General features: G+C 57.8%; 2 protein-coding genes across 3 annotated transcripts; one reads left to right on the top strand and one right to left on the bottom strand.

Moving 5' to 3' along the window:
* The first annotated feature begins 13554 nt into the window (after positions 1-13554).
* On the top strand, positions 13555-21548 carry CDC42EP1 (CDC42 effector protein 1). Of its 2 annotated transcripts, XM_004743184.3 has the most exons (4): positions 13569-13710; positions 15794-15931; positions 18153-18916; positions 20283-21548. In XM_004743184.3, the coding sequence occupies exons 3-4, from the start codon at positions 18454-18456 to the stop codon at positions 20924-20926; spliced, it is 1107 nt and encodes a 368-aa protein (XP_004743241.1). In that variant the 5' UTR covers positions 13569-13710; positions 15794-15931; positions 18153-18453; the 3' UTR covers positions 20927-21548. The 2 variants fall into 2 exon arrangements, with proteins under 2 accessions (XP_004743242.1, XP_004743241.1); XM_004743185.3 differs by lacking the exon at positions 15794-15931 and having other exon boundaries at positions 13555-13710.
* A 481-nt stretch (positions 21549-22029) lies between these two features.
* On the bottom strand, positions 22030-25669 carry LGALS2 (galectin 2). The gene is made up of 4 exons (XM_004743187.2): positions 25566-25669; positions 23855-23937; positions 22494-22650; positions 22030-22333 (listed from the first exon to the last, which is right to left on the bottom strand). Exons 1-4 carry the CDS (start codon positions 25569-25571, stop codon positions 22187-22189), a joined length of 393 nt encoding a protein of 130 aa, XP_004743244.1. The 5' UTR covers positions 25572-25669; the 3' UTR covers positions 22030-22186.
* Positions 25670-26988: the final 1319 nt, after the last annotated feature.

Raw genomic sequence — 26988 nt, 5'->3', positions numbered from 1 at the left:
TCCGCGCCGCAGCTCCTGGCCCCAAATTCATGGCTGGCTCTTCTATGGATTCTGAACCTTGTCAACACAGTCCTCCAGTGAGCAGGAGTGACCCGATCACACGATGCTCTCCCCACTTTTTCAGGAAGCGCCTGAAAAACTCTCTTTACTTCCCTTGCTCAGTGGTAACTGGGCAATGGAAGGGGTTCCGTAAACCAGAATGAATGAGCGAGCCATTCTGAATGACAGAATGGTTTCCAAGGATGTCAGGTCCTGGGAATGTGTCACTCTCCTCAAAGGCAAGAATAAATTATGCAAATCTCTGAAGCCAGACTTTTTGCCTTCTCACTCCCTGCCTCCTTCCTCCAACCAGGTTTCTGGGAGGGCACTGGGCTCTCCAGAAAATGCCCCAGGCTCTCTAGTGGCCCGTTTCCTGATTACAGACGAAACTAGAGCTTAAAGCCGGGTGAATCACTAGCAGCCACCAGCCAGGGCCTGTTGGGGTGTCGGGCAGGAAGGGAGAAACCAGGCTCCCCCACCCGCCTCCCCTACTCCTGCCACCCCCAGCCCCGCCGTCACTATACAACTTTGCAAACCTCTGTAGTCTTGGCCATACAAGGTGGAAAGTGCCGAGCCCTGGTGCAGGGACTTTGATCAGCTCCAAGACTGTCCCCACTCCCAGAACCCACTTGGCCACGCCCAGATCCCAAAGAACCCACAGCCTGAACAGCTTGTAAACCCTCTTCCCGTCCCTGGCAACTCACCAATGACACCCAGGTACAGCAGCCCCGTTTGAGCAGTAGGGAAACCAGTTCAGGGAGCAGGAACTACTGAGACCATCGTCAAGTGTTCCTGGGGCTGGAGGCAGAGGTGGGGGAACTATAGAACCCAATAGTTAAGAGCCCAAGTCCAGGTTCAAATTCTAAGTCAACTCTGGCAAGTCTCGGGATCCTGGCAAACTTGGGCACATTTCTTAGCTTCTACAGGCCTCAGTTTCCCCATCAATAAAATTGGGAGTCCTGGGGTGCCTGGGTGGCTCAGTGGATTAAAGCCTCTCTGCCTTTGGCTCAGGTCATGATCCCGGGGTCCTGGGATCGAGCCCCCCCCCCCAAAATCAGGCTCTCTGCTCAGCAGGGAGCCTGCTTCCCTTCCTCTCTCTCTGCCTGCCTCTCTGCCTACTTGTGATCTCTGGCAAGTAAATAAATAAAATCTTTTTTAAAAAAATTAATAATAATAAATAAATAATAAAATAAAGTGGGAGTCCCTCTAAGTACCTGCACATCACAAGATTGTTTTAAGGATCCCGTGAGTTGACACAGAGAAGGCTTAGAACAAGCAATGCATCCTCTATAAACAGTGGCTGTTTTTTAAAGGGTATTTTGAAGGAATCTTTTCCCACGGACAAAGCATTTAGAAGAATCCTTGTCATCAGAGAGGAATGTTCCCCACACCTGTCTGGTAGAAAGCTCAGGCCTGGCGCCTCCTTATAAATCCTGAGGCCTGCCCCCCCATCCCCGCCACACCTGCCAGGTCAGAGTCTGGGGGTGGGAAGTTGATGTTTTTAATAAGGGCCCCCGGGGTTCCTTGAATCAGGCAAGTCTGGAGATCTCAAAAGACTTGGAAAGTCAAGTCTTCTGAAGATTCATCTGGTAACATACCTTCCGCCCACCTGTCAACAGGTCCTTGGGGGGAAAACCAACTTTCTCTTTTTCCCAATTAGTAACACCACTCCTTGTAAACCAGTATAAGCACTCACCAGCGATACTGAATGCTAAACTCTTTCCATCCATCAACAGCCCTCTAAGGCAGGTTCTCTCTCTAGTCCCATTCTAGAGAGGCAGAAACTGAGGCCAGGGAACTTGGCAGAGCCAGGACATCATTCGTCATCCCAGTGTGGCCTGTGCCAGCAGCCCCAGCTCCTCAAGGACGTGCCTAGACGCTCTGGGACAGGTGTCTCAGGAATCTGCAGTCTTCTCCAGCTGCTTCGCAGAGCTAGAGGCCAAGGTCCCGGTCCCAGTCCCCAGGACCTTCCCTTCACCTTGGTCATGAAGCCACACCGAATCCTTCGGGCTCCTTTACTGGACTCCCCTCTGCCTCCTGGCCTAAGGGCAGAAGAGGGCGCTCCAGAGCCAAGGCAAGTCCAGGCTTTGAGGCCTCCCCCATCCCACCCTCTCTTCCCTTGCTCCCTCACCTGCTCCTTTCTCCAGCCCTATCGGGTCACTAGCGTTTTCTCTGGAAGTGCAGTGCCTTTGACCAGGCTGTTTCCCACCCCTGGCCAGGCCCTCCCTTTCCCGATTGTAAGCTTCCATGTTGAGAGGGCAGCCTCCTCCAGGAAGCCCTCCTGACTGCTGCTCTGGGTTAGTTGGCTCCTCGGTGCCCCCACCGCCCTCTAGGGCATGACTGCCTCAAACAGGGATGATGCTGTGACCTAAGGCTCTATCTCCAGGTACTCTAAGCTGGTGGGGAAAGCAGGGAGGAGGAGCAGAGACAGAGAACAGGTGTCACTCACCTCCTTCCAGGCAAGGCAGGGGAAGAGGGACAGGGCAGGTCTCCCTGCCCTCTGCCTCTTCCACTGGCCATGACCCCAAGCCCTTAGTCAATACCTGTTGGGCAACCACAGGACACACTGGCAGGGACTGACTGGAGGGGGAGGAGGGCAGAGCTGTTTGCTTCCTGAGGGGCAACTTTGGCCAGCCCCACCCCTCTCTGCACCCCTCCAAGACACACACACCTGTGCTTGGGCCCGGGGCGGGGCTTGGAACACGGAGGAATTCCTTGAGGTGTGACTTCTTGATGGGTGGTCTCTCCAGGGGTCCCAAGCCTCCAGGCAGCCCCTGCCCCATCCTCCGGGGGACCCCGCGGGAACGAGGCTGACGTTGTCACTGGCCCGTGGCCCTTGCCCACAGATGAGAGCCTGTGGCTTCCAGAGCCCGGTCAAGCCAGAGCTGAAGTCTTGTGGCCCCAGCGAGGCAGGATGGGGTCTGGCCTCCTCCCTCCCAGCTCCCACAGCCCTCCCTTCTCCAAGCAAGGGAGGGCGCTGGGGTGGGGGGAAGAGAATGGGGCCGGGCGCCCAGAAGGTGGGGGTGGGGGCTGGGCTCTGGAGCCAGGGATGCTTCCTGCGGACATTCTGGACATTCGACTCCCACATTCCGGGCCATTCCAAAGACTCCTCACTCCTCCTCCCTTCTCCCTTTCCCGGTGTAGGGGGAGGGCAGTGGCCCGGGTCTGAGCTAGCCGGCACGGGGGCCTCTCGAGGAGGGACTGAGGTCTGGACTGGAGGGGCTGCCCCGAGTCCTGTCCGAGGCACCGCCCCAGGGGTCCTTGTGATTCTCATAAACAGGAAGTCCCCCCCCCAACCGTTGCAGACAGGCCCCTGTGTGTGCAGACGCTGGCTCTGGAGGCCCAGCGGTCCTTGACCTCTCCGGCTGCTTCCTGTTAGCTGGGCCAGAGGAGAGAGAGGGAGACAGAAATGACCCGAGATGGGGAGAGGCCTGAGGGAGTGTGAGAGCAGCAGAGACAAGCACAGCGAGGCCGAGAAGGGGGGAGGCCAGAAGTCTGGCCCATAGTAGGTGCTCAGGAAATAACGCGGCCTGCGGCTGTGTAGGGAGGAGTGGGCCACTCTGCGGACAGGAGCAGTTAGGGAAGACAGAGGCACCCCACTCTCACTGAAGCCTGGCACGTAGTAGGTGCTCAGCAAGCATGGGAGGCCTATGTTTAGGATAGGCGAGAAGGGAGTATTCTTGGGAGAGTAGCACTACTGGGGGGGGGGTGGCGGGGATAAAGGGGCTCCCCTGGCCTGGCTGCTCCCTGTGTGCAGACAGCCCCCCAAGGCTCAGCACCCCATTGTCCCTGTCTGGCCCCCACCCACACCACCCCCCATGACTGGCTGGGCCAGGCCACTGTCTCAAGGCCCTTTATTTTTAAAATCCCTGTGGTGTTCCCACCCCAAACCGAAGGAGCGGTGCCAGCCACAGATCGGCCTGCGGCCTGGGCTCAGGGCCCAGAGGCACTGGGGGCGGGGCATCCGGCCAGCCCGCAGCTGCTGGGACAATTCCGGGACGCCAGTGAGGCCAGCTAGGCTCCTGGGATGCCCCCACACTGGGCCCAAGGGGTTAGAGCCCAGAGGCCCCCTGGGGCAGCAACCAGAGGAGCATGTTAAATCCAGTGATATATTCTTCTGCCCAGCAAACGTCCGTGTCCCCCACAGTCCACCAGACAAATATGAGCACAGCACCTACTGGGGGATAAGGAAGGACCAGCAGGCTTGACCTCAAGAGGGGTGACCTCAAGGATGCAAGTGCGACATCTGTGGAGCAGTTCTGGAAAGGGCCCCCAGCTCCTCCCAGGCAGTGTGGCCTTGGGCATGGCATGTGGCCTCTCTGAGCCTCGGGCTCCTCCAGTAAGACGGGACAGGGAGAGGCACCACAGAAAGCTGTGTGCCACCTCCCTGTGCAGCAGTGAGCAGGGCAGCAGTGATTCCTGCCCTCGGGGACCTTAATGTCCTGGGTGGAGGGGAGGAGCCCCTGTATGAGCAAGGTCATGGTAGTCTCTTAAGACACGGAGGAGAGGCACAGGAGGGAGTGTGCCCATGAAGGCCGGTGAGGCTAGGGGTGGCACCGAAGTTCATTTAAATGGGTGGTCTAGGAGCGCCTGGGTGGCTCAGTCATTAAGCATCTCTCTTCGGCTCAGGTCATGATCCCAGGGTCCTGGGATGGAGCCCCACATCGGGCTCCCTGCTCAGTGGGAGGCCTGCTTCTCCCTCTCCCACTGGTCCATCTCTCACTGTCTTTCTCTGTCAAATAAATAAAATCTCTAAAAAAAGAAACAAACAAACAATAAAAGGTAAAATGTATCCCCTTAAATAAATAAATAAATAAATAAATAAATGGGTGGTCTAGCAGGCTTCTGAGGAGGTGAATTGGGGCTGACAAGGAGGCCGACTTTCACTTACCTTGGGGAAGTGTGTTCCGGGCAGAGGAAGATGCAGTGCAAAGGCCCTGAGGCAGGGATGGAGGGGAGAGCCTCAGATCATGGGTAGAAAAGGACTTTGTAAACTCTGGGGGGCTGTGCACTTGCCCTTCCAAGCCTTCTTGGTATTGTCGTTATGTCGGTTCTGGGGAGGAGACAGGAATGTCCCTTACACTCAAACTGCCACTGAGGGCCCTCCAGGCATCTGTTCCCCTTCATTTACTCCACCTAGAGAATGCCAGGCTGGCTGGCTGGCCAGCCGAGGTGCGTGGGCCCTTGGACTACAAAGGGTGTTCACTCTGGCCCAACCCGTTTTCTCCTTTGATCCTCCCAATGGCTATGAGGTAGAGAGGAGGGGCGCTCATTATCGCTGGGTCCATTTGATGGACGGGCAAACCGAGACCAGGGGTGGACGCTAGATGGTGGCGGCGGCTTGCTGAGATCACCCAGCTCATTAAGGGCAAAACAAAGCCATGTACCCAAGTAGCCTGGTTCCCAGGCAAGTCCATTTCCCCCCTCAGTCGTCCCTTGAGACCTTCCCCAGGCCTCCCCCAAAAAGCATTTCCCTACCTTACCCCAGCATCTACGTTGGCACCCACAAACCAGCATGCAAACTCCACCAGGAGGTACCAGCCTCCCCCCAGGCTCTCGCCAGAGAAGAATGTGGCCTGACCCTCCCCGCGGGAGCTCTGGCCAGCAGGCCTTGGCAGAAGAGACACTGGCTGAGTCAACAAGAGACTGGCAGGGGCTCAGACTGCCCACCGAGTAGAGTCAGAGACCAAGAGGGGGCTGCCCATCTCCTGCCCCTCACTCTCCAGACCACCCACCCTCTTCCTGGTCTCGGCAACCCCCAACCCGCTTAACCCCTGCAGGCCTGCCCAGGAGGTGGCCTGGTGAGAATCAGTTGGTCAGTCCCCTGCAGAGAGGTGCTGTGTGACCTCAGGTAGGCTGCTCCACCTCTCTGGGTCTGCTTTCTTACCCGTGAGACCCTCTACTCACCCCTGAGGCTGTCGTTGGCTTTGTGAATGAATAAAGGTTACTCTGCACAGAAAACCACAAGCCACTGTGTCTCTGCGAGCTGCAGGGGGTGCTCCAGAGTCCAAAGGCAAGAGCTGTGCCCTGTCGCCTGTGCCAAGTAGGTACTTTCGGAGCGCTTGCTGGGGTGCGACAACTGAGCCCGTGGAACAATGCAGAGAAGGACAAGGCTAAACATCTGCGATCATCATGACCCACATCCCCAGCCTGTGTGTGCAAAGGTCCTTACCCAGCTATTTTCCTTGATCACAGGCATTGTCATTCCCATTTTACAGATGAGAAAGCTGAGGCCCTTGGAGGTGAAGGAACTGGCCCCATCCATAGCTGGGACTAATGGGAGCCAGGTCTTCTGACTCCTATGGGGGACATTGGGAGAGGGGGATCCCCTGGGGGCCTCTGTGTACAGCACCAGGAGGTGGAGGAAGGTAGAGTGAGCAGGGTTTATAGGGAGTCCATTCTGGCTCCATTTCAGGGAAAAATTCTTGACTGGCAGAGCTGTCCCCTTGGGGTGAGCTCCCAGTCACCAGAAAGGTAGAGACAACACCCAGTAGTCAAGACTGCTTCTGAGCAAGTCCAGCCCCAGGAGGACACGTGCGTGGCCCTTCCAAGACACTAAGACTGACGGAACAGGGTCCCTCGTGGCCTCAGAGCCTTTGCCCTCAAGGCAGCCGAGCACTGGGGACACCACAGGCCTGGGCTTGAATCCCTTGGGACCACTTCCACACTGTGAGAGGTTGAGGAAGTCACTTTACCTCCTCGGCCTCAGTTTCCTCGTCTGTACAATGGGGGTGTGAGGATTAGAGCAAACCCAAGTAAAGTGCCCAGCCCAGAGCTCAAGCTCGACCCAGACAACTTAGGTGGTGTTTCGTGAATGTTCTTCTGGCTTCTGATAATCTTCCTCTTGCCCTCAGTCTCAGAGAGGAAGGGGAAAACCAGCAGCTGAGAAGAGGTGGCAGGGAGAAGGGTCATTGGATGAACCCAAGACTTGGGAGCCTGGAGCACCGGGTTTGAGCCCCAGCTCCACCAGGAACAGGATACCTGCTTCCCCTCCTCTGTAAGAGACCACGTCCTTAAAAGCCCTTCATCGACCCAAGCGAGCCAGCTTTTGTTAGAAGAAAACAGATGGACCCATGCATCCCGGAGTGAGCCTCAGGGTGAGAAAGGAACCCCGAACCTCCATCTTGGGGCCACATGAAGCCCCAAGGGCTGGGCGAGGTGGCTGGGGGGAGGTGATCCTGGAGATGGTCAGGCCAAGGCAGTGCTGGCTCCCAGCCCACAGGCCTATCTCTCAGGCCAGGCTGGACCGCAGAGAATAGTCCATTGTTTCTGCTCCTCAAATACTTTTCCTGTCCCCCTTGCCCCTCCTCTCTCCACACCCCACCCCTACCTTGAGAACAAAGATCTCCTAGAAGACCCCCTCCTCACTGCCCTTCCATCTAGGCTCCTGGACGCCTGGCCCAGCTCTGGAGAACCTGGTTCCTTCACCCCTGGGACAACAGGGTCACCAGGTCCAGACCCTTCGGCTGCCCTTCCCTACCTCCTGCAGCTACGGGCCCCTCAGACCCCCACCCCCGCCTCCATCCATCTATCGGACTGTCCTCCTCAGGGGTGGGGCTGGAGGAACTGACCCTACATCCTTCCTAGCCACCGTCCAACTTCTTGTCCTGTTCTCCAAGAGAAAGGGAGCCTGGCAGCGGGGAAGGGGGCGGGGGAGCCTTTCCCCGCCCCCATTTCCCTGCAGAGCAGGGAACAAGGAATCAGAGCTGAGTTGGCCTGCAAGGGTCCAGCTGAGAAAACTCTTCCACATGGCCAGCCCTTTTCCCAGAGCCTGGAATTCCAGAGGCGTTTCCGGCCCTGACAGCTGCCTGCCTCCGGGAGCTGAGCTCTCCCTCCAGGCCTCCCAGCCACGCCCTCCCAAATACCCTTGGGATTAACTCCCATCCTAACCCCACCTTTCCAACAAGCTACTCACACCCAGGCATCACCCCTAGAAACAGCTGAGCTGGACAGCCAGGGACTAATCTGCCATCACCTGGCCCTCAGGCCACCCGCCAGCCCCGCGGTGGGGCCCCATTGTCCCTCATCACTCAGTCATCACTCCAGCCGACGCCTCATGGGGCACACACTCGTGCCAGACATGCACACTTAGTGTACTCAGCCTGGCTCACACGCTTTCTGCTTTGCACAGCTTCACACATCTGTAGAGAGCCCCATCCTGCCTCCTCCAGGAAGCCTTCCTGGGAGCCCTGCCAAGTCGGTGCTCTGTCTGAGCCTTCACTGTCTGTGAGTTTGTGTGTTTCATCATTAGGGCTGGGAGAAGGCACCAGTAGGCACTCAGCAGATGGTCACCCACACCGAAGGCAGCCCTGGGGAGTGTGGCTTCCGGGGACTCCCAGCTCTGCTGTGGGCTGGGTGGGTAGCCCTGACAAGACCTGACTTCTCTGGGCCTCAGTGTCTCCACAGCCCTCTGAGGCCTTGACACTCCACAACCAGTGTTGACTCCTGGGGCTCTCCTGTAAAAAGGAAGGAATGAGAGGACGGAAGTTTCCTTCCAGAAGGGTCTCCATCCCGTGGCTCCCTCAGAGCACATTCTTGTCCTCAAGGTCCACCAGGGGAGAAAGACCTGGGGCTAGCTTGCTGTCTGGTCTATTAGTGAGGAAACCCCAACCAGGCTCCCAAAGCACCCCACTCCCAAAGGCAGCCCTCACTGGGGGCAGAGCAGCAGCCCAAGCTAGCTCAGGCCACAGAGGGCCTGGCATTCAAGGCTTCTATCCCATCCTCCATAGTAGACCCTTCCTAGCTCATCCTCTACCCTTCTGGCCTCTGTTCTCTACCCAACTCACCTATGGGCTATGATTCCCCAAGACATGAAGCACAGCTCAAATACCACCTCCTCCAGGAAGCCTCCCTGGCCCCTTCTACCACCGTTTTGACCCTTCATCCTCACCAGTATCTTCCCTGTGTCTTCCCTACCAGACCAGAAGTCTCTGGAGAACAGGAACGACACCCCTTACTCACAGCTGCCTCCTCACAAGACACCCCGCCTGGGGCCCTGACCCACAGCAGGAACTTACTGAAAATGTATTAAACGAAATCATCTTTGGGGAAAGAAAATAATAGTAACTGTCTTTCCTTGAGCAGTAACTATACAGGTCAGGCCGTGAACGTTCTAGCCCATCACAGACACCACAAATGAGGTCCAGGCAAAAAAGCGGCTTGTCCAAGGTCACTTTGCTAGTGAGAGGCAAAGCCGGGATTTGGATATGGGTTGGTCCAACCTGCAGATACACGCTGGGCTATACAGGTTAGAGCATTAAGTTGGGGGGGGGTGTAACCCCCTCAGAGCCATTGCCAGTCTACCCTAGCAGACGACATAATCTGTCTCGTGAAATTCCTCAGGCACCCAGTGCTGTCCCCTCCCCCTGCAACATACTAATAGGTATGTCTGAGACCCTGCCAGGAGTCTGGCCCACAGTCTCCCTAGAGTGGTCCTAGGAGGCGGGCTCCTGCCCTTATGGTGAGGGCAGTCAAGTTCAGGGGACAAGGATCCCCTTCGGATGCTGCCTGTGACCATGCACTTCCCCAAATGTGCCAGGAGTACTGGGAGACCCTCTCCTGGGAGACCTCACAGGCCAACTGACATCAATATGCAGGACGGACCCGGTGCAGGGGAGAGGCTCGCTCTGAAGGACCACCTCCAGGAGGAGGCGATATTTCAAAGCAGCCCGTCAAGGATGTTTTGCCCCAGGGTGACCCACTGATGGAGGTGAGCGAGGTCTGTGAATGTGAGAAAGATGAAGACAAGTTCAGAGACCATTGCTGGTCCGCAGAAACCGGGTGTGAGTCGATGTAAGGGTTCGGACAGGATGGACAGGGGAAAGGAGTGAGCGCAGAAAAGGGCACGGGGGTGGGTGGGGCTAGGGGTCAGCTGAGGAGTGGCTAAGTGGTTAGGTGAGTGGAGGGGTAACAGGTCAACGGATGGGTGAGTGAGTGGATGAAGAGAGGGTAGAGGGAGAGTCGAGGCACAGATGCGAGCGTGGGTGGCATGCGGGAGGATGGAATGGTGCCTGCATCCGTAGATGGATGGACCACTGGCTACTCAGGAGAGAGAGTACCGGGAACACCCATCAATGGGCCAAAAAGCCCAGGCAGACTTTGGGATGGAAAGGGTACATGCTAAGCTCCCTAGGGAGGGGCTGGGATGAGGGCTGATAGATGTGGCCGAGCCAACTCACTCCGCTCAAGGATCCCGCTCCAAACCTCACTGGAGCCGGGTGGGCAGCCACTGGCATCCCTGAGTCCCCAAGAGGGAAGTGTCCCTCTCTAGCTGTTCCCTGAGACGACACCCGGCCCAGAAACTGCCTCCTGCGCATAAGCCCCAAGCCTCAGCCCACCCAGTCTGCAGGGGTGAGTTGAGGGGGCAGCTGAGCTCTGTGATTCAGCCCAACTCCACCCCCTTCCCCACCCGCAGCCCCCTTCCTCCGGGACAGAGGAGGAGCTACTAGTGGCTCCTGAATTCTAGGCAGCCAGAACCCACTAGCAGCTCCCAGTCCCTGGCTGGGACACATTTGTTCTGCATTCTTCACGGTGATTACAGCTCCCCAGGGTTAACCCGTGCACTCCTGGACACAGACAGCCCCTCCAGAGGGGAAGGAAAGGGACCCTGAGAAATTTGGTGGAGGAAAAAAAAAAAAGCACAGGAAATGGAGACTACCTAGCCTTTCATCCTTCACAGGGTGCCAAGATCTCTTCATTCTACCCATTTTCCAAAGGGAAAAACTGAGTTGGATCCTTAAATCAGGAGTAGAGCAGGGAACAGGAACACAGCCTGCATGGAGAGGTAACTTCTGTCTGGAGAGAGGCTTTGAATGAAAGGAGAGAGCATCTCTTAGCCTCAGTTTACCTATCTGTAAAATGGGGCCAAAAAAAAAATTCCTGACTCACAGACCGCCTTGCCATGTGCTAGTGGAGACCAAGTACCTCGCACATAGGAGGAAGGTTCTCAGCCACTGGTTCCCTGCCCCTGGCCCGGAGCTGGAAAGGATGGAGGGAGTGTGCAGCAGGCTGTCAGCATTCCCACTGAGACTGCCTTCTCAGCCATCTCTGGGGCTGGCGACAAGTAGCAAATATCTGTCCTGGTATATACCATTTTACAGACAAGAAACTAGAGGGTCAGAGAGGCCAAGTGCCTTTCCCCCAGTCACACAGTGCCTGGGAAGCCGCTTGAGCCAAGTTTTGGGTTCAAGGCCTTTGACACGGCACTAAATTGCTTCCTTTGCTAGTTGTTCTGGGGATCCTCTGGCTAGAATGCCAAGTAATTTATTGTCTAAATAGGTCACCTTTGAGAGTAAAAGAAACTGTTGTTAATACGCTGAGGGGCCCCTGGCTCGCTCAGTCGGTATGGCCTGCAACTCTTGATACCACGGTTGTAAGTTCAAGCCCCACACTGGGTATAGAGATTACTTAAAAATAAAACCTTAGAGGTGCCTGGGTTGCTCAGTTGGTTAAGTGTCCTACTCCTGATTTCAGCTCAGGTCATGGTCTCAGGGTTGTGGGATCCGGCCCAGTGTCAGGCTCTGTGCTTGGCATGGAGTCTGCTTGAGATTGTCTCTCCCTCTGCCTCCTCCCCTCCCCCCCCCTCAGATAAATAACTCTTTAAAAAAAATTTAATAACATCTTTTAAAAGATAAAATCATTGTGCTGGGCCCATCCTGGGCCAACAGGGAAGTATGGCCATCGTGCCAGAGCAGGAAGCTTTGGGCAAATCACTGCATGGCTCTGCAAAATGGACATGAGGCACTATTGTCCCTATGGGGCTCTCATGAGGATTAAATGTGGCAGTGCCTGTAAGAGGCTGTAAAGGACTGGTATACACTCGATGCTCAATAAATGCTGGTTATTACTACCACTATTAATGATAACAGCTCCTAGTCTCTGCCCCCATCACTGTCCTTCCAGTCCATTCCTGGCTCAGAGAAAGGGCTTCCAAATACACATCTGGCTCACACTGCCGGCTGGCTCCCCATCCTGCCCGGGAGAGGCTGGACACCCGGCCCAAGGTTAAGCCCCCACCACCTGGCCCAGTTCTCTCCCAGCCCTTGACTGTGCCCCCGCCCCCATTCCTGCCTCTCAGGGGTAGTCACCCTTCTTCACTCGTGCTCTTCAGCACCCCGAGACTGTCCCCAGTTCCCCCCCCAGGACAAATCACCTCTGAGCCGGACCCCGAGGAAAGGGCTCTGACCCTCAGGAGTCTCAGTCCTACTGCTGTGCCACTCGAGCAGATGCTGGGAATTCTGTGGGCCTCAGTTTCCCCACCTATTCCTCTGTCCAGCTGGGGAAATAACCCCATGCCTTGGTGGTCAGTGTGAGGATTCAGGGAGCCAAAGCCAGAGGTTGAGCCCTCTGTCAACAGCAAAACCTTGTCTCCTCCACCTGAGGGCAAACACACCCCTCCTCCCCAGCCCGGACATCACACTCAGACAACTTCCTTCGGCAACACCCGCCTCCTCCAGGAGATCCTTAGCTCCAAATCTTTGCTTGTGCCCTTCCCCTCCGTTCCCCCTGCCTACATGTCCCTTACAGCTTAAGTCCGCTATCACCTTTGCCCTTGCTGGGCCCCTCCTCTCCCCTGGAGGCTGTTAGGGATCTCTGTGCAATGACAGCCCCGGGGACCTTCTGCCTGTCCCCAAGGAACTCACAGTATCAGAGAAGGGGGAAAAAAGAGAGAGAGAGACAGAGACAGGGATCAGAGCTCTATCTTTCCTCCTTGAGGACCTGTGCAGGGCAGTTCCCTACCCCTCCCACTGGGGTTGGGGGATGCTCAATAAAGCTTTCGGAACCCATCTGTCTCAGGTGTGGTCTTACCACCACTGAGTACCTGTTCAGCAGGCCTCCTAGGCGCTGACAGAGCAGAGAACAGCTAAGAACATAACATCTGATGCCTACTATTATCCTATTTTACAGATGGGAAACTGAGGGCCAGAAAGGATAAGCAGTGACTAGGCCCGGGAGGAAACCAGGCGGTTGGGTTCTAGGGCGCCCATCCTGAACTACCACACCACACACCACTCTTCAAGTTGCGTACCGGGATCTGCTCACGGGTCTGGCTCAGTCAGGTCTTGTCCCAGCACCCCTGAGGCCTGCACTGGACTGAAAAGAATCCGGGATTGGGAGAAAGGCAGTGGGCATCCCAACTTGTAGAGCTCAGGGTCTACGCGGGTCTTCCTGGCATTCAAGGCCCCGGAGACCCGAAAGGATCGGCTGGGGAGACCAGGAGCCAGAGTCCTCAGGTCTGGGCGCCCCGAGGTCCTGAGGGGAGCCAGTGGGGGCGGGGAGGGCTACCGACAACGCGCGTCTCCCCACCCCCCGCCCGCCCCGGGGCACCCGCACTTCCCCCGGATCCCCCCCTGCCCGGGGCCGCGGGCCAGAATCCCGGCCCCGCGCTCTGGCCGCCCCCCTCCGGCTCTCACCGCCCCTCGGGGCGGCCCGACTGGTGCCCCGGAGGGGGCCCGGCCCCGCCCGCGGGCGGGAGGAGCGAGGCGCGGGGAGGGAGCGCGCCCACACCCCGCCCCCGCCCCCGGAGCCAGCCCGCGGAGCCCGCGGCCAGGGCGGCGCAGACCGGCCCAGCCACTCGCCCGGGCTGCGCGCCGCGACGCGCTGCCGCCACCCCTGCCGCCGCGTCCGCCCCTCGGCCCCCGGTCCCCGGCCCCCGGGGCTCGCGGAGCGAAGGTAACAGCGCCACCTGGGTGGGCGTGGACGCCGGCTGGGGTAGGGGGAACCCGGCACCCTCCTAGGCACCCGGGGGCTGGGGTGGGGGCGAGGCCAGGCGGCCCAAGGCGCTCCTGGTGCCAACAAGGAAGGCCCAAACGCTGGCCTCGGGAGTGGCGCGGGGTCCCTCCAGGTTTGGGGGTTGTTTTGTACTGTCCCCGGCGAGCGGAGGGGCGCAGAGTTGGGGTGGGTGAGCGGTAAAGCGGGCTGCGGGAGGAGGGGGCGAGCGGAGGGCCGTCTACGCTCCTTCCTGCCCTGGGAAAGGAAGGGAAGGAACGGGGAGGGGGCGATGTCCCGGAATGTAGGGCCCCTTGGCGAGGCCGGCGTGGAGAGCGGGAAGTGGGGGGCGGGAGGGACCGCTGGGGAGATGGACCAGGCACCCTGCCCCCTCCCCAACCGCCGCATTCCTAGCCGAGCAGCGGATGAGGTCATCCCGTCCGGTTCCCCTCGGGCCACGGCAGCCGGCTGTCCCCTTCTTCCGCGGAGCGACCCTCCCCATTCTAAACCCCTGCCTCCCAGAGGGAATGTTTTATGGCCAAAGTCTTCAAGGCACTTCCAACGCCAACTGGCCTCGAGATTGTTCTGTCCTTGCCTCTACCAGGCAGGACCCGCGAAGTCTGAAGCCCATTTTCTAGACCGGGAAACTGAGGCCTAGAGAGGTAGAGGGACCCGCCGGAGGCCGCGCCAAGCGCCTTTCGGGGACTGGAAACCAGGACTGGGGGACACTTGGTCCGTGGCCAATCCCCTCCCCAAGTAGAGGGCTTTGGCCCTAACTTGGAGTGGTGGGCCAAGAAATGTCTCCCCCAGCCCTCCACGCTCTTCCCTTTCACTCCCCTGTGGCCCTTGGTGCTCCCTCCTAACCCCCTCAGACTCCAGCAACTTCTGTCTTCGAAGCGACTTCGGACAGCTTGATGCCCTTTTCCTGGTTTCAGTTTGCCCGTCTCTCCACGTGCGGGGGGTGTGGGGGCTTTAAGGGCTATGAGGGTCCCCAGGGAGTTAATCTTTTATTCTAGGGCCAGTCCTGACCCAGGCAGGGCCACGCTGTCCAGCGGTACTGGTGGTGGTACCTAGCTGGACGCCGGTGGCGAGGGGGCTGTGTGCATGTGCGTGGCCTTTCTGGTGACAGGTGGCGCTCTGGCAGGCACGCGGGTGACCCCCAGGTGAGCCGGAGGGTGCAGCCGCCCGGCCTCTGCCCTCCCCCAATGTCAGACAGCCCCCTCTCTCCACTGCACCATGGAGCCTCCACAGCGGCCCCTGTCGGCCGCTGTGAACGCGTGGTCCCTGCTTCCCGCCTCAAACCTTGTCCTTTGCGGTCATGACCACCATTGAGTAACAAAAGTGCTCCCGCCTGACTATCCTCTGTAGACTAAATACAAGGGCTGCTGGGACCTTGAGGCTGCTCCCCGACCACTCCTGCCTGGGTCACGGGGCACTGAATCCACACAGCTGAGTCTCCTGCCTCCCAGGCCTGCCCTTCCTGAGCTCAGCTGCTGGGTATTACCTCCTCCAACAACCCTCGCTGGGCCCTTGTGGTCCTGCCTCTGCCCTGGCATTTACTAGTGATGGTGACAGAATCCCAGGGAGGCTCCCGGCCACGGCACTTTCTTTGCTCTGTGACTTGGGGCCGGTCAGTCCCCTTTTCTGCACCTCATTTTGTTCGCCTGTAAAATGGGCGTCCTGAGCGTTAACAGGTAGTAATTCTGGGCTGGGGGGAGGAAGTAGGCCTTGCACCGGGACACCTGGAGCCCCTCTTCCTCCAGGGCCAGGTGGGTGCATCTGATCTTCCCCCAGTAAACCCTGCAGTCAGCACCTGGGGCCAAGTAGCTGGGACCAAGGGGGCCCCGAATGAGAGGTGTTAGTGCTGGCATGTTGGGTTTGCGCTCAGGCTGCTCTGCTCCAGGAACTGGGGCTTTTACAGCGCCTCTGGGGAAGTACCAGCTCTTGATGTTTGTACTTGTTTTCCACGTGGGAAAAGAGGTCCCCAGTAGCAATGCCCTGCCCTTGACCCCACAACCACTCTACAGGCAGGGTCTCTTTCTTGCAGTGTACAAGGTAGAGGGTGAGGACAGACCTTCCAGAGGCATCTGGGAGGCAGGAGCATCCTAAGACTGGGGCAGAAGCTGGGCTCGCAAGTCAAAGTGGCCGTGGGGATTCGGTGGGCACCAGGGTCCCTTTTGCTGAGGTAAGAGCAGCTGCTTCGAGGTGGGGACTGGGAGAGCAGCGGGTATAGCCACAAGGCAGACATAGGGACCCCTCACATGGCATCTCAGTGTGACGCCCCCCCAGTTCCCTCATCTCTGCAGAGCCCGGAAACGTGGCCCCTGCCGTGTACCGGCTAGGTGACCTTGGCCAAGTCCCTTCCCTCTGAACCTTGGCTCTCCCTGTAAAAATGGGCTAACCCTCTGCTTTGCGGGGCTCTAGGAGTCCGATGACGTCATGTACTGGTTGGCCAACTGCAGAGTGCTCCGTAACTTAGCAAACATTCCACGAGGACTTGGTGCCGGGGGTGCCAGGGAAAAGGATGATTCACACAGCCCCCCCCCAGGGGGAGGAGTTAGCGTTGGGGGAGGATCTGAAGGTGGGAAGGGAGAGAATGTAGTCGAGAACAAAGCAAGCTTTGTTTTATTGCTTTCTTTGTTTTTATCTTGTTATTTAACCTATTTTGAATTTCAAATAACATTGAGAGGGCAGTATTGAGATTTTTCTGCTTGGAGGTGGCTGCAAAATTAAAAAAAAAAAAAAAAGTTGAGGCACAGATCTAGGTGTTCTTGTTAAGGATTATTATCAGCTTTTATCAGCTGAGGTCCCAGGCCCTTGGCAGTAGGTGACTTGCTCAAGGTCATACACTGAAGCTTTTTCCCACCCACCCACCCACCCACCTGCCCTCCCTTGGAAGGTGGCAAGGGGTGATCTTTCGGCAGGAAGGTCGTTGTAGCTATCTCCTGCGATTGAACCCCTGTTGATAAGGCACTTGCCACGTGCAGATCCCAAGCTGGGTGCCAGGAGGGAGGGAGACAGGAACATGGAGACATCGGCCACACCTTCACAGTGTGTTGCCAATTTGGGGAAATAAGACCAGGCTCCAGGAGCCAGTCAAAGGCTATGTGAGTCAGAGGCTCTGAGTTCAAGTTTTGACTAGCTCTCTTGATGTGACCTGAGTTCAAGTCTCAACTAGCTCTCTTGAGATGACCTTGGACCCTCTCTGGGCCACAGGAAAACAGAGATCAGGCCACAGGCTCATAGGCCTTCTCCAGGGATGGGATCAGACCAAGAGAAGCTTAGAGAAGGATGGGGCCGGGCCGGGGGGCGAGGGGAAGGTTGGAGAGCGAGGAATAGCTTCTGGCACCAACCTGACAGCAAGTCTTCTGCCTCAATTTGAAAATAGTAAAGTTCTTCCCTGCAGGCCTACTCAGAGCCTTGAATCGGCTCAGGCATGCAATCAACAGCTGGGAAAAGCCACTTTTGACCACAGGATCCTTTTTCCGGGAAGCACCTTGAAGGTGGAGGGTTCTGAGAAACCTTGGTGCAGGCTATTTACACAGAAGTTGCCAAAGCCCGTGTGGCAGGGCACCACCTCCTTCCTGGCCTCTCTGAGTGGAAGACAGTTTAACCCACAGAGAAGGAGGCTGATTTACTCAACCTGGCAGCAGAGGAGACCGTAGCTTGGGGCTCAAGGACTCTGAGTTGATGGGGGTGGGTAAGGGATGGGCTGTGCCTTGGCCTTTTTTTTTCTTTGTTTTTTTTAACAGAAGAAACTTTTTTTTTTTTTTAAGATTTTATTTATTTAGTTGACACAGAGACACAGCGGGAGAGGGTACACAAGCAAGGCAAGTGAGAGGGAGAAGCAGGCTCCCCGCTGAGCAGGAAGCCTGATTCGGGGCTCAGTCCTAGGACCCTGGAATCATGACCTGAGCCAAAGGCAGACGCTTAATGCCTGAGCCACCCAGGCGCCCCTGCCTTGGCCTTTTGACCGTGTAGACTCATGTAAGTCAGTTCACTTCTCGGTGCTGCCATTGCTGTAAAACAGTGCCTCCTCCCTCAGGGCTGTCGTGTGAGTTTCATGAGTGACAGAGGTAATTTACCAGCATTTAGTAGGTGCCTCGCAGATGGGTGGCTATAAGGACCATCCACGCTTCTTCCTGCTGCACATCTCGAGTGGACAGCTGGGTGGACTATTCTGTCCCCCCTCCCAGTGGACCCTGCTCAGTGGCAACCACAATGCCGACCTAACCCCTGTCATTTCCTTTGCCTACTGTTTAATGTCAGGTGCCCAGAATTATACAGCGTGTCCTCCTCGTGCACTGGTGATCCCCATCTCTGTCCGGTGGGTGTAGTCCCCTCCCTCGAGATGATTTGGACCCAGGATCCCCTGGGCCCACCATCATTTTCTCTCTTTCTTTCAGGAATCTACCCCTGGGCAGAGAGGGGCTGACCACACTCGAGACACAACCTGTTCCTTCCCTGTTCTGAGACCGAACACCTACAGGGGCTTCCCCGGGGCCAGGAGGCAGGCCCCAGGGAGAGAACAGCCATGGGCCTTCCATAGCCGCAGCCTTTGGGGGTGACCCCTTAGGAGCGCAGGGGGCGAGGGGGGCAGCTTTCGTGCACCCCCCCTTCTGTAGGGAAGGAGGGAGCTGAGACGCGGACCCCGAGCCCGAGCCCCGGGCAGGGGCATGGACCAGCAGCAGTGAAGAGCCAGAGCTGATGCCAGGCCCCCAGGGGGCAGGAAGAGCCCCCGTCATGAGCCTGGGCAAGCTCTCACCCGTGGGCTGGGTGTCCAGCTCGCACGGGAAGAGGCGGCTAACGGCAGACATGATCAGCCCCCCGCTTGGGGACTTCCGCCACACCATGCACGTGGGCCGTGGTGGGGATGTCTTCGGCGACACCTCCTTTCTCAGCAACCACGGGGGCAACTCGGGGAGCACTCACCGCTCACCCCGAAGCTTCCTGGCCAAGAAGCTCCAGCAGGTGCGGCGGGTGGGGGCTCCACCCCGGCGGATGGCCTCCCCGCCCGCACCCTCCCCTGCTCCACCCGCGGTCTCCCCGATCATCAAGAACGCCATCTCCCTGCCCCAGCTCAACCAGGCTGCCTACGACAGCCTTGTGGTGGGCAAATTCACCTTCGACCGCAGCCCTGCCAGCTCCATGGACGGCCGCTCCAGTTACGGTGAGGGTCCAGGCTCGCTGCTCGTTCTGTAGGTGCTGAAAGGGTTTGATGGGTCAGCCCAGCCTCCGAGTGGCCGCTTTTCCCCCGCGTTAGTTCGGTTTCCCCACGGAGGTCAGGCCCAGTCTGCAGACCGTGGATGGGGTAGGGGCCAAGGGGGACAAGCCAGCTCACTCCCCAAAACCCAAAACACACTGAGGTTGAGAGGTGAGGAGCTTGGGTTGGAGTCCTAGGGGCCTCTAACCTGCCCCGCTGTGTCTGGGCCCCTGGCTGAGCCAGCCCATCCCCTCCTGTCCCCTTCAACCCAAGCAGCCCTCTTGAATCAGAATGACAGAGTGGAGAGACTGGGAGTCTGGACTCAGGATTAAAATCCTGGTTCTGCTTGATGTCCGACAAGCCAGCTGACCTCTATCAGGTCAAGGCCTGGCCTGTATCATGGGTCCACGAAGGTCATTGCTGGGATCCCCAGATGGGATAACATGCATCAGGGATGGCCCCGAGTCGCAGAGTAGGTGCTTAGGACACAGAACTCACTGCTGTGTTGTTATTTGAACAGAAATTCCTGTAACTTGGCCAGTTTGGAAGAAACACTCCCAGGGACAAAAGCCATAGGTCCCTCCTGCTGTGGGGGCACGTTGCTAGGGCCACTTGGGAGCCACTGCTCAGCTCACCTGGGAAGTGGAGCCCCTGCTGCCCCCTGGTGGCCGTTTCCTGCCATGTGGCTTTGCCTCACTGCCAGGGGCTTCCTCCAGTGCTCCGCCTCTCTCCTGTGCTGCTCAGATCTCCCATGGGGGGCTGGTCCACAGTAAACACCCCAGGCCTCGGGCCTGGCGGTCCTGGAGCGAGAGTGTGGTCCAGAGGTCCGTCGCAGGGCATCTGCCTGTCCTTTCGGTCTGTGATTTCTGTGCAGTCAGATCCTGGTTGCTGGTTCTTTCCCTGTGCCTACAAACCAGCCCACGAGTGGTGGGTTCGCCTGCACCCCTTGGCCCCTGTCATGGAAGGGGACCAGGAACCATGACCATCAGTTGGGAATGAGAGCCAGGAGGTTTGAGCTCCAGGCTTGACTCCACCCCCTCAAACTCTGTGACCCAGGGCAAGCCTTTCCCCTTGTCTCCAACTGAGTCCTGCTTTCTTAATCTGCCAAATGGGAATGAGGACTGTGTGTCTACTTTCCACTTCTAGACTTGATAAGAAGATCCTGTGAGAGACTCCAGGGTTCACTATATTGGAAAGAGGGGAGAAACTGAGGCCAGATGGGAGAGCGACATGCTAGAGGCCACTTAGCAACCTGGGCCCGGTCCTGGCTCTCCCCTCCCCAGTTCCTGGTTAGGGACCTCAGCTATGACCCTGCTCCCCATTTTTCTTCCAGGCGTGGACTCTGGGTTCTGCACTATCTCCCGCCTGCCTCGCCAGGAAAAGCCTCGTGACCGAGACCGTGATAGTACCTTCCCCCCGGAGACCGGGCTTCACCGCTCTGACTCCCTCCTGTCCTTCCACCTGGACCTCGACCTTGGCCCGTCTCTCCTCAGTGAGCTCCTTGGGGTCATGAGCCTTTCAGAAGCCTCTGCAGCTGAGACCCCAGCCCCCAACACAAGCCCCCCGGCCCCTGCCACCAGTCCCCCAGCCCCTGCTACCAGTCCCTCGGCCCCTGCATCAAGCCCCCAGTCCCGTGGACACTGCCCCAATGGGGTAACTACTGGGTTGGGCCCAGCAGCTGAGATGAGGGCCAGCCCGGTGGAAGAGGAGCCCCGTGCACCTGCTCACATGGCCCCTGGCAGGCACTGGGGAGCAAGCTGGGGGGACAGGGACAGGCAGGGCAGCCGCCATCACACTGAGATAGATTCCTGGCCAGAGCCCAGGAAGGTGCTTCCCCAGGCTCGGGCTTCTTGGGAGAGCCTGGACGAAGAGTGGGGGGCTCCCCAGGCAGCCAGCAGGACCCCCGTGCCCAGCACAGTGCAAGCAAACACCTTCGAGTTTGCTGATGCCGAGGAGGACGATGAAGTCAAGGTGTGAGCTCAGGATCCTGCCTGGGCCCAGGGCGCCGCCCGGGAAGAGCCCAGGTGCAGAGCCTGCACCCGACAACTGGGTCTCCCCGTGATTGATGGGAGAGCCGAGTCGCCCCCAAGCTCCTCCGCACCTCTGCAGGACAGACGAGGGAGGGAGACCAGAGGAGACCAGGCTCGTTCTGGGTCCTGCTGGGCTGCCTCGCCCTGCTCCCCCTGCCACTCTGGACCCACGGCCATTCCTGAGGCCCACCCCCACCCCTGTGCCACCCCCCGCTGCTTGTGGAGGGCCCAGCCTCACAGTGCAGCCTTTGTGCTGGAAAAACTGTCCTTGCTGGGGGTGGCAGGGGGGGCAGCGGGGTGCATACCACACAGGGCCATTGTCTCCTCTCGCAAAGGGACCGCCTGTCCCTAGCTCATCCTAGAGCTGCCCCCAGCAGGGTCCCTGCTGCATGCCCGAGAGCCCCAGCCCTTGCCTAAGGCTGCTTCCCTGACATGACAAACCTAACCCCTGGCTTATCCCAAATGTCTCAGAGAAAAGTCAGGTGTGACCTCACAGGGGAGGAGGCCCATCTTCTTGTGCACCCCAGACCCGCTTCTGGGTCCTGATTAAAAACAGCTTTTTTTAAAAAGTGTCCTGCAAGATGCTTGGGGACCTGGGAGAACAGGGTCCCCTCCACCTGCTTAAACAGCCTCCCATCATGTTTGGAAAACCAAAGAATCACACCTTCTCCCCCCCCCCCATCACCCACACCCCCGGGGGGGCCCCCAGTGAGGGGAGGGGCCAAGGCAGGGGGTAATGAGTAACCAGGTTGGAATGAATGTTTCCGCGATAAAGAGGCGCAGGTGGGAGCCTTATCTACAGTTCCTGGAACAGCCCCTGGCCCAGGTGCCTGGAACCAGGGCCTGCCCCATGATCCCAGGGGGGGGGCAGCTTGGCGCTTGGCCTGGTGATAATCAGAGACAAATAGGCAGCCGTCGGTGCTTGCAAGTGTTTGTGAGCACGTCCCGACCCCCACCTTGCAGCCCCGTGACCTCGAGCCTCAGTTTCCTTCTCTGTAGCATGAGAATGCTGAGGGCGTGACAATGTATGGAAAACACTGGCCATGGAAAGACTGGCTAAAGACAGGTTCTTTTTGTTGGTTCTTAGCCTTAGGGAAGGAGAGGAGGGGCCCAGGGGCAGGAACCGCTGGTCCTGTGTGAGTGGGTAGAGAAGCCCGGGAGAGGGCATCTGCACCCGGGGTCTTCACTCCAGGGAGGTGCTGTCCCTTCAGTTGATTTTGAAGGAGGAGACGCTCAGCCCATCCAGCACGCTCAGGTAGCTCAGGTGGCTGTGGCCCAGCCTGTTGGGAAAGGTCAGCTGGTGCCCATCTGGCAGCTTCACTTCGAATCCGTCATTCCCAAAGGTCACGGTGATCTGTGGAGGAGGGTGTCAGGGAGGCAGGAGGCCCCAGAAGTGGGCCGGGGCGGCCCGCGGTGGCTCAAAACAGTGCCAACACATGTCTAGGCCAGGGGGCCCTACCCTCTGGGCTCTCCCAGTGACTTCCTCCTCAGGCGCCTTTCCCCTTCGACCTCACCTTGACCTCTGACCCGGGGCTGAAGCACATGTGACCTTCCCGTTGCTCCTCCCCCCAGCTGCCATCCCGCGAGTTGCAGACGATAGTGGAGTCATTGAAGCGTGGGTTGAAATGCAGATTGAGCTGCTCCGACCCCTGGCCCAGATTGATCACAAATCTGCGGGGGAAAAGGGTGACTAGTCAGGACTGGGGAAGGAGGGGGCAGGGGAGCTGGAGGCCAGCCCTGGGGAAAACTGCTTGGGTTGACCACAAGCTCAAAGGATCACGAGAGAAAGTTGTTCATTGCAGCCCGTGCCTTAAAACAAAGGAGGCGACAACCCGGTCAAACTTAGCATGGGAAGTACTGAGTTCCGTTTGGTGCCCGGATTCAGGCTCTGGACAGGAGGGTCACTGAGAGGGACAGTCTCCGGGATGGGAGATGCCCATCCGGTGGGGGGAAGAACTGCTGTCCTCAGGTATCTGGAGGCCTATTAAGTTTGACCCTAAACATTTTAAACGTTAAATGTGAGCTCCCCGTCATTGCAGGTTCTCGATCAGGGCTTGTGTGAGTTCTTGAAAGCATCACTACAGCCTGACTTAGGCTGTCAAGGTGCTTGAGAGAAGGACATGCTGAGTCACAAAGAAGGTGCCTTCAGAGGGGTGTCTCAGACCCGAGGGCTCACAAATGTCTGTAAACTTGAGGAACCCAAGTAGGAGGAGGGGGTGACCTTGCTCTTGGCTCCTCCCACCTATATTAGGCCGCCCCTCCCCAACCAAAAGTTCGTGGAGATCGGCCCCAAGAAATTCTCTACCGGTTCAGCACACAGGTAGACCCTGATGCTGAGCAGCAACACGGGGAGGGTCACTGAGGCCCCTTCTAATGGAGAGGAGGCAAGTGAGACCCCTTGGCGCCCCCTGGTGGCTGTCTCTGGTGTAACGTGAGAGGCTGGCCCTCTGCCGGTTCAGCGGGGTAAGAGGGTGATGGAGGGGGCGGGCGTGGGGTTTCAATAGATACACCTGACCCCGGGGGGACTGGGCAGAGCTCCAGGGGCTTCTCCACCTGCCCCTTCAACATTTTGGGGGACCATCTTTGGGGAGTTTAGCATATAGCATGAGCTGTGAAATTCTGAGGGTCCCCAAGCAGCCCCAGCCATGAAGGCAGGCCCCTCACAAGAGGGGAGCCAGCGGGGGCATGGGAGGGTGTGAGAATGAGCAAGGATGTAAAAAAGGCCCCTTTGGCCTGAGGTCGCTGTTCTCTGTGTGCATCTCACAGGGCTGCCCTGCTGGCTGCCACCTTCCAGGCCTGTTGGGGCCTGTGCACAGCTCCCCTGCCCCCTTCCGCCCCGCCCCATCCCCCGCTCCCCGCCCCTCCCCTTGCTCACCCATCAGCATCACTGGCAATCTTGCCCTTGATCTTCAGGGTTGTCCCCAACTTCATGTCCATGTTCGTTATCTCAAATTTTCCCTGTGCCGACAGAGAAGCATTCCACAAAAAGCCCATCACACGCGTGCCCAGAGCCTTTCTGCCGGCGGCGCCCATTCACGAGCATTGTCTCATGGGGCTGCACTCTCGAGGACACTGAGCTGGGAAGGGTTCCCCCACCATTAATAGAAGAGATTTGGACTGGGTGACTCTCTGGAGCAGGAGGGAAGTGAGGGCAGAGATGGGATGAGTGGAGACTCGGAAAGAGGGTCGGGAAGGTCTCTGGGCCACAGAGCGCCCCCCCCCCCAGAGGCCGATGACAGGGACGATGTCATCCCTGCCACACATGACCCCACCCGTGGCATTCACCACCTGCATCTTTTTTTTCTTTTTTAAGATGGTATTTATTTATTTGACAGAGAGATAGCGAGCACAAGTAGGCAGAGCGACAGGCAGAGGGAGAGGGAGAAGCAGGCTCCCCGCTGTGCAGGGACCCTAAATCCCAAGACCCTGGGATCATGACCTGAGCTGAAGGTCGCTGCTCAACCGACTGAGCCACCCAGGTGCCCCACACATTCTGCATCTTATTCGTACTGGCTTGAACGGTGTTTCCCAAAAAGTCACGGCCACCTAACACCCGAGGCTGTGACCTATCTGGAGATAGGGTCTTTGCAGATGCAATCAAGTTAAGAATTGCTTAGGGCGGGCCTTAAGCCCAATATGATTGGCATCCTGATAAGCAAAGGGAAAGTGGGTCCAAAGGCACAGACATGCAGAGGAGAAGGCTCCGAGGACAGAGGCAGAGATGGGAGTCATCCGGCCACAGCCAAGGAACACCGGACTCCCTGCAGCCACCGGAAGCTGGAAGAGACCAGAAAGGATCCTTGCCTGGAGCCTTCAGGGGAGACCTGACCCTGCCGACCCCTGGATTTCAGACTTCTACCCTCTGAAACTCTGAATCAGTGTGTTACGGCAGCCACGGAACACTAAGACTCCTTCTGATCCTCAGACACCGTCTGTGACCAGTTCCACAAAGGCAGGAAACTGAGGCTCAGAGAGGGAGAGTGACTTGTCTGAAGCCACACAGGCAGCTGTGACAGAGAACCAGGGACTGCAAAGAGGATCCACTCAAACTCCTGCACTTCACAGGCTGTGACCTTGGGCCACTTCCTCCCCCAGCCTCAGTTTCTTCATCTTTGGAAAGCTCAGTCGAGAGGCGCCTCGATGGCTCCCCCGGTTCGCCTGCCTTGGTCTCAGGTCTTGAGGCCCGGCTCAGCAGGGAGTCTGTTTCTCCTCCTGCCCCTCCCCCTGCTCGTGTGCATGCTCTCTCTCTCTCAAATAAATAAATAATTTTCTAAAAACTCGGTGTTGGCAATTATTATTACTCCTAATATTATTATTACTCTTATGGATAAGCAAGGAGTATAGACGGGGAGAGGCAGGTGCGGGCTCCTGCTGCAAGGTGGTGGAAAGAGCAGAAAACATCCCTGCGACAGGGCGTGGAGGCCATCTGTCTGTCCGTCCCACTCGGTCACTATACAGATAGGGAAACCGAGGCCCAGAGTAGGGCAGTGATGCTCTACTCCAGCCCCCCTCCCCACCAAGCCGCTGTGCTCAGGCAGAGATCTGGGAACAGAGGAGGGGAGCAGCCGGGAAGCCGGCATCCTCACCGACATGGTGGCAGCTCCTGGCCGCTGCTCTCAGGGGCTCCTGAAGGCCTGGGCTCGGGATCGCACTTCCTGGCCCAGTTTATATTCTAGAATATTACACATTAACTCTCTCAAGGCCATAAATGGGGACTTTGGTCCCTTCTGCCGGGTGTCTCTCCACGGGCATCTCCCAGTACCCAGAACAAACAGGTGAGATGCTTCTCACCTGGGCGCGCCCAGCCCCACCCAGAGCATCCTCCGGACTTCCCTCCTCCCAGCCTCCTGCCTCCAGCCCCCCGCACCCAGCCTCCAGCCCCCCCTGCCCCTAACAGCCCACCCCCTGCCCAGCCCGGCCCCAGCCGGGTGTCAGAGCCAGCACGAATCCCGTGTGAGCTTGGCAAGCCACCCGAGGTCCCCAGCCCTGCTTCCTCATCCTCAAACAGAGACTTGCTCTGTAAAAAACACCTTGAAGCTTCTCATTTTCTCTGATGTCAAGATTCATTCCGAGAGCCTTTTGTTTTGTTTTCTCCCCTCACCCTGTGATTTTTCTGATTGTATGAGTAAGTCTTAAAAGCAACCCGTGGTGGATTCAAGGAAAACTCTCGAAGTACCTACATCCAACTGTTAAAAATCAGAGAAGAGGGGGGGCTGAGGTGGGCAGGTACTGGGGGTTTAAATGCTTTGATCTTCGGTGACTTGCGTCACTGACAGGCTCACAAAGGCAGTTCCAGATAGGAAGGGTGAAAAAAGCCAGAAACAAAGCAGGCACTCACAGCCCTCCCACCAGAAGGAAACCTGCTTGCTCTCCGGGTGCCTTTCCCTCCTCCCGGTTTTCTGTGGACTCTGTCGATGCAGTTTTCTGTCCTGCTTCATTGAGTAAATGTTAACACTCACAAATCTGTATTTCACAACGATCGTGTAACGCCCCTGAACTATTACGCTGTTCACTGGCTAAATTGATTGGACCCATTTCCTTTTGCTGAACACTTAACCTTAATTCTAAATGTTTGCTCTTAAAAGTGCAGCTGCATTAAATCTATTTGCATAGGACGTTTGACTGCATCCTGACCACGAATTTAGGGTGGATTCCTGAAAAAGCAGAATTTTTCTAGAACCCTGGTTTGGAGGGCCCGAGTGGTTTCCATCCGAGCTGGCCGCCGCCGCTCTGGGAAGGGTTGCGGGGAAGCCGGCCCCGCGGGGAGCCCTCGGGTGCCAGGAGCTGACGGGTAGCTTGCTGCCCAGTGCTCACAGAGGACACCACCTCCAGGCCCCCGCCCACCTCGAGAGGAGGGTGATTTCCTCATCTTAAGCCACAAGGAAATCAATCCCTTCTCGGCCTTCCTCCCAGGGCTGCGGCAAAGCCCAAGCAAGATAAGGAGTTTCCAAGTGCTCTGTACACAAAAACCCCTAATCAACAGAAACTACACCTTGTAAAGGTGCTATT

Source organism: Mustela putorius, unplaced genomic scaffold (assembly GCF_011764305.1).
Source record: "Mustela putorius furo isolate JIRA1106 unplaced genomic scaffold, ASM1176430v1.1 tig00000738_pilon_pilon_pilon, whole genome shotgun sequence".
NCBI classification, from domain to species: Eukaryota; Metazoa; Chordata; class Mammalia; order Carnivora; family Mustelidae; genus Mustela; species Mustela putorius.
The sequence above is the reverse complement of the archived record's forward strand: the minus strand, read 5'-3'. Positions and strand labels throughout refer to the sequence as shown.